The sequence below is a fragment of the Vidua macroura genome, chromosome 4 (genome assembly GCF_024509145.1).
Source record: "Vidua macroura isolate BioBank_ID:100142 chromosome 4, ASM2450914v1, whole genome shotgun sequence".
Taxonomy (NCBI): Eukaryota; Metazoa; Chordata; class Aves; order Passeriformes; family Viduidae; genus Vidua; species Vidua macroura.
In genome coordinates, this window is record NC_071574.1 from 44,554,223 (window position 1) to 44,560,629 (window position 6,407).

The window sequence follows — 6,407 nt, forward strand, 5'->3', positions numbered from 1 at the left end:
AATAGGGATCTTTCAGTAGATAATATTGCTAATTTATGATGCTCACAGACCTTGGCTACAGGCCCAATGAAAAACCCCAAAGAAGATGGATTAGATGAGCCACTTCTCAATTTTTCTTCTTCTCTGTGAGTTTTGAAAATATTTATCCCAAACGATGGAGCTGCCCATTTATGTTTTGAAGACCTCCTGTCAATACCCAAATACTATAGATCAGTTTAGTGTCACATTAATGATAAATGAGAGGGAGAATTTGCAGAGGGGAAAGCACCTCCCTGACTATGCCAATTTCTTTAGAAATTCCCCTCCTTGTAGTTGAAGCGATAAAAGGGAAGCGTAATGCATGTACATTTTATTAGCGTTTTAGAAACAGGGAGTAAAACTGTCAGATCTCCGGATTTTTTTTCTTTCATGTGTGTCTGGGCAGGTCTAACCCTCAGGTAACGCCCTTTCTCCTTCTTCCCTCCTGCCTCTCCTTGCACCTGTCCACGTAATGCTTCGGCAGCTCCCACCCGTCCCCCGCTGCCCGCTCTCCTCCGCTCCCCTCCGCGCAGGGGCCGCGCCCGCGCCCCCGCCCCCGCCGCGCGTGTGCGCGCCCGGCTGCGCGCGGGGGGCGCGCCTGGAGCCCCCCCCCGCCGTCACCGCAGATCAGAGGAAGGTGCGAGCAGAGGGGGAGCCGGTTTACAATTTCAAACGCGGCCTCCCCGCAGCGGCTTCATTAGCATATGTCAGGGGACCGCCGTATATATATACACACGCGCGGGGCTGATGAGCAGCACCCCGCCGCCTGGCTCACACCGGCTCGGATCAGCACGGCTCGCCTCCGTTCCGCTCCGCTCGGCCCTGCCGGCTCCCCATGCTTGGGGCTCCGCCGCGCACCCCCACATGCCCACCGGGAGAGGCCGGCAGCCGCTCTCCGCCGCCGCCGCGCCCTAGTCCGCTCGCCCCGCGCCCGCATGGCTCCGCTGGCCGAGGTGGGCGGCTTCCTGGGCGGCCTGGACGGCCTGGGGCAGCCGGTGGGTGCCCACTTCTTGCTGCCGCCCGCCGGGGAGCGCCCGGCGCTGCTCGGGGACCGCCGCGCCCCGGCCGAGCGGGGGGACCGCCGCGCCCCGGCTGCGGCAGCGGCGGCGGACCTGGCGCACTTGCAGGGCATCCTGCGGCGGCGGCAGCTGTACTGCCGCACCGGCTTCCACCTGCAGATCCTGCCCGACGGCAGCGTGCGTGGCACCCGTCAGGACCACAGCCTCTTCGGTAGGCGGCTGCGGCACGGCCCCGCGTGTGCGTGTGTGGGTGTGTGTGTAAGCGCCTCTGTGTGTACCTGGGCGGGAGCAGTCGCGCTCTTGGGAGGGAGATGTGATGCTGGTGATGCCGAGGCAGGTGGACGAGTCCTCACAACAGAAAGGCTTCACCCTCCGGCGTTTGGCCATGGGGTCTGCACCAGGGCAGGGTAGTGAGGGAGGGCTGTGCATCCTAGGTGAGTCAGGAGACAGGCATTGCTCAGCCTATGCTGGGGGTCTGTAAGCACAGGCACGCGCCGGGAGGTTTAGTGGGAATGGTCAGGAGTCAGACTCATCCTTTTTGTATTCACTATTGGCATTGGAGCTTCTTGGGCCTCTGTAAAACAGTATAGGTCACAGACTTGGGCATGCTGATCTCCGGCTGCATTAGACTGCTTTGCTTCACAGAAGGACATAAAGTTGAAGCAGAAGAGCCTAAAATGCTTCTTTGATTAAGTGCTTAAAATGCTTCCTAGCCAGCTTTCTCTGTCAATAAACCCAAAGGAGGTGAAGACAACCTGTGATATGAGAGTAAATCCTAAATAGTAGTTGTAGAGGCTGGACATCTGAACAAGCCTGCTGTTGTCAACTACATGTGAGTTTTGGTGTGCATTGGTTTAGCAGTCGTAAAAAGGTGATTAAAGAGCTTCCTATCATCCTCCCCATAGTCAAAACAATCTGCTGGAATGGCTCTTAATTGCTTTTATAACACATGGATGTTTTAAGAAGTAGAAGAGCAGTAGTCAGACAGTTCTTCTCAGAAGGAAGATTTCTTACAGCATGTAAACATGAAATAAATGTTTGCTTTAAAGGGAAAACTCAAGTTAGCCATAGATCTAACATTTACTTGGCTTTTTAGAATTGTACTACCTTTATTATACCACTGCTCTTGGCAGGCTTTTCTGATGTGGTTTCTTTGTGGGTTGTATCACCTGCTTATTATGCTTTCGGAAAAGGGTGGCTTTGAAAATGATATCAGAAAGACAAAATGCCTCCAAACCTTTTATGGGACTCTGTACTTTTTGAACTGGAAAACTATGATGATTTATGTGTGATACAGTTTTTAATGCTTACTCTTTGTAAAGGATTTATTTTCTTTGCTCTCTGTTAACTACGAAACTTAGTTGTTCTTTGCAACTAAGAAACCTGATAAAGCTCAATTAAAATTGAAAACATTTAAAATCATTGGATAGTCCATATAGTCCATCTGTCTGAGATTGAAAATTGTCCTGAAATCATAAATAATAAACAGACAAAAAGTCATAATCAGCTGCAGTATTGAAAACTACTTAGCTTAGATTCAGGGACTTCTTAAACGTTTTGTGGTTTTGCTGCTGAACAGCAATATCTTAGATATGATTCTGGCACTTCTTTTTGAGACTTTGTTTACGTTGTTAACAACTTCCAAAAAGTCAGTTCACACATTCCCTTTCTTTCATGTTTTGGATGTGCTGTAATCTGTGCATATCAATTGGTTAAATATGTTGGCTTACCTTTGCCAAATTCAGGCTTCAAATAATACCTCATGTTTCAAATACTTTATTAATATATATTACATTTTTGGGCAAATGTAATATAAATAATGTTATAATCCAAACAGTAGCAAGAAAGCAGCATATTTTATGTACTTTAAAAGCCTGCACTAAAGACAGCAAATTGTGTCAAGAGGTGTGGGCCCATATGCTAGATAAGATGTCTGGCAAATACTTTTCTTTTTCTGTGGGTAGATTCTGTTATATAAAATTCCCATCTGTACTTTGATTTCCATTCAAATGACCTAATAATGGATGTGTTTTTTTAAGATAACTCTGTAGAAGTAGTAAAGTATATTTTCAGGTAATTCAAACCGATCTTCCAATATTTGAGTAGGCAGTTTAGCAAATAGTGTACAGTCATTAAAGACTCCAACAGCATGATAGTAATGGCTTTAGTCTCAGTGCTCAATAAAATCCTTTCGTATTCAACATTTTGAGGAAGTTTCTTAAAAAATGGTGTAGGATTCATGTTCCTAGATGAGGTTTCTCAGACTGCTTTCCTGTGAATATTGTGTATATTTTCACATAGTATTTCAAATTTCAGAGAAACTAAGCCACATTTACTATAATAAGTGCATTTTCTACTTGTTTTCAACTGAGTTTTTGGATGCTATGTGTTTTATGGTTACAAAATTAATTAAAGCATTTTTTTTTTCCAGGTATCCTTGAATTCATCAGTGTGGCAGTGGGACTGGTCAGTATTAGAGGTGTGGACAGTGGCCTTTACCTTGGAATGAATGAGAAGGGAGAACTCTATGGCTCTGTAAGTACCACTTTCATATCAGCTCATGCATCTTTAGGTTTTTTGTTTGCTTCCTAACACAATGTAACCCCCTCAAGAAGTTAATCTCAGCTTTCAAAACACTAACATCTTTCCCTGTTGAAATGTGTAATGTGTTTTTGAAGTACACAGTGTAGCCTTAGATACTTCAACAAAATAGAATTGATTCTTACAAAGTTATGAGGGTAATACCAATCCTACTCCTTTGGTTGTGGTAATTCCAGTTTAAAATGTGAGAAGTGATGCACACCACAAAGAAATATGTAAATACTTCCTGCTCTGTTGTGTTGCATCTGAGTCCCTCTACCAAATCTCATTTCTAGAACAGTAGATAGCCCAAGACAGAACTCTACATAATACAATTCCTGTCAGATGAATTTTAAATAAATCATAAATAATATTTTCTTACAGTAAATGTTAACTAATTAATATTTTAATCCAAAATTGTAGGTGTACAGGTCCAAGTTTTCAAACTCATTGTCAGGTCTACATACTCTTCTTGGGTTTGGTTTGTTGACATTTCAATGAACAGTAAGGCTACACAAAGCCTAAAGCATTTTGTTTATTTTTATATCTTTTTTCATGTCTTCAAATATCTAGTAGCAGCTTAACTTATTTTTCTTTTCTCTTTCTTTCTGTAGGAGAAACTAACTTCTGAGTGCATCTTCAGGGAACAATTTGAGGAAAACTGGTACAACACTTACTCATCCAATATCTACAAACATGGGGATTCAGGGCGGAGGTACTTTGTAGCGCTTAATAAAGATGGTACTCCCAGAGATGGGGCAAGGTCCAAAAGACATCAGAAGTTCACACATTTCTTGCCCCGGCCTGTGGATCCTGAAAGAGTTCCAGAACTGTACAAAGATGTGTTAGGATACAGCTGAGGAAAGAGGCAGCTTTGGCAAATGTGCAAACTGGAGCTGTTGCCCATGCTTTCATGGCAATGCCAGCATGAGGAACCTGCAGCGTTCTAGGATGGTGGATGTGAAGAACCCACTTGGTGAAAGGCAAGCCTCTGTTTTCTAACCACTGGATTTAGGAGACAAAGCCTTGAAGATGAGTGTGGACCAGCCTCCTCAAGACTTTCTGAAGGGTTTGGTAGCCAGTCACCAGGGGGAAGTGGGACTTCTTAAATCATTAAACAACTCCTGGCAATTCTGTCTGGATTACCTGTGGCCTGTAGATTAGCAAGGAAACATCTACATTATATGGATGAGATAATGCTGGAAGAAATAGAAAGAAATGGACTATAAAATTATAATAAATCCTGAGAACTGTGTGTGAAGTTTTACAGGCTCCACTTTAGTGATGGACGTTAGATGTCAATACATAGTAGTCAAAACTGGAACTTTTCTTCAGGATGGACCTATTTATACATCTCCAGATAGCATATATTTATTTTATATATTTATTTATTAAAGAGTTTATTTTTTACTGGGATATGAAGAGAATACAAGTTCCTAACCCCAATGAGAAATCATTTACAGTGCCAATATTTACTCTGAGTAGTGTCATGATACAGAAATGACATTACCTTGCAATGCATCCAAAACCTGAACATTCGTGTTTCATTGTTTATCAGTTACAGATAAGTTTATATATTTTGTGCATACCATTGCCTTGTAACTGTCCTCATTTGGAAAAAAATGTTTAATTTTTTTTTACTTATGAGAGTGCCTTACAGATTGTATTAAATTCAAATGCACATTTAAAAAGGGAATTAAAAGTTACTTCACTTTCTTTGGTTTACTGTTATTTTTAAACTGCAAGTCTCTTAATACACCGTGTACAACATTTCGCACCTGCAACAATTGTGAAGTGTGTATTGCAGTTACCTTGAAAGAAAAACTAATATTAACTCTTGAAATCTTGGTTCAAATCACAACATGCTTGATGGCTTTTGCCCAAAGGATTCCTACTATCTTTACGAACACACAAGTAGCTATTCTCTGTAAAATTTTCATATAGTATTCTCATGTTTTTATTGTTTCTATCAATATGGTTAAGGGGAAACAAGTTCAGAGTGCTAATTTTCAGATACTGCTGTATGAAAAGCTTCTGAGTGAGGGTTGTTCCTCTACTGAGAACAGAGAAGCCTAAGAAGACAACTTTCTTACCTTAATTCCTCATCTAGGCAATATTTTCAGATAAGATGTTCTGTGAAAGCTGTCAGAACAAAGATGAGCTGTGTCTCTGTGCTAGTTACAGCTATAAAACAGGCAGATCATACTAATGTAATTCAGAACTGTCAGTTACGAAGTATGAACTCATCTGAATATTAACCGATGGGGAAGTCTGCTCTGCAAGAATACAAAGGGTTAATGACAGATTTATGATTTAGACCTAAACCTGCTGAAGCTTGCTGTCACATGATTGCCACCTGCATGGACAAGGCTAGCCCAGGAAAACTGCAGTTCAGGAGAGGGCACCAGAGGTGGTCTCATGTTTCAGATGCCAATGCTCCCAGTGGGCTCCTGCTCAAGGTAACTCATTTGCATTCCGTTTTATGCAATCATATATGGTTCAAGTACTGCACATGCATAATTTATATAAAATGAAGGTGTCAATAAAAAGCATTTTCCGGTATATAGCAGACTTGCTAGAACCTTCACTGTGCCAGAATTTCTTCCACTCTATAGTGAGAAGTGGATGAGCATAGGTTACTGATGGATTGTTGACAAAATCATTTTACTTTCTGCCAAATAGAAATGAAATGCAGATACACAAAAGCATGTTTCAGCACTTCGTGGCTAGCAGTGTGTAACTTACTGAGATAAAAGGTTTAATTTAAATTTTCTGAAAAATGGGAAGCAG

General features: G+C 42.5%; 1 protein-coding gene across 1 annotated transcript; it reads left to right on the forward strand.

The window, feature by feature from the left end:
* The first annotated feature begins 722 nt into the window (after positions 1-722).
* Positions 723-5,293, forward strand: FGF20 (fibroblast growth factor 20). Its single transcript, XM_053975957.1, has 3 exons — positions 723-1,248; positions 3,469-3,572; positions 4,232-5,293. Exons 1-3 carry the CDS (start codon positions 723-725, stop codon positions 4,475-4,477), a joined length of 876 nt encoding a protein of 291 aa, XP_053831932.1. The 3' UTR covers positions 4,478-5,293.
* Positions 5,294-6,407: the final 1,114 nt, after the last annotated feature.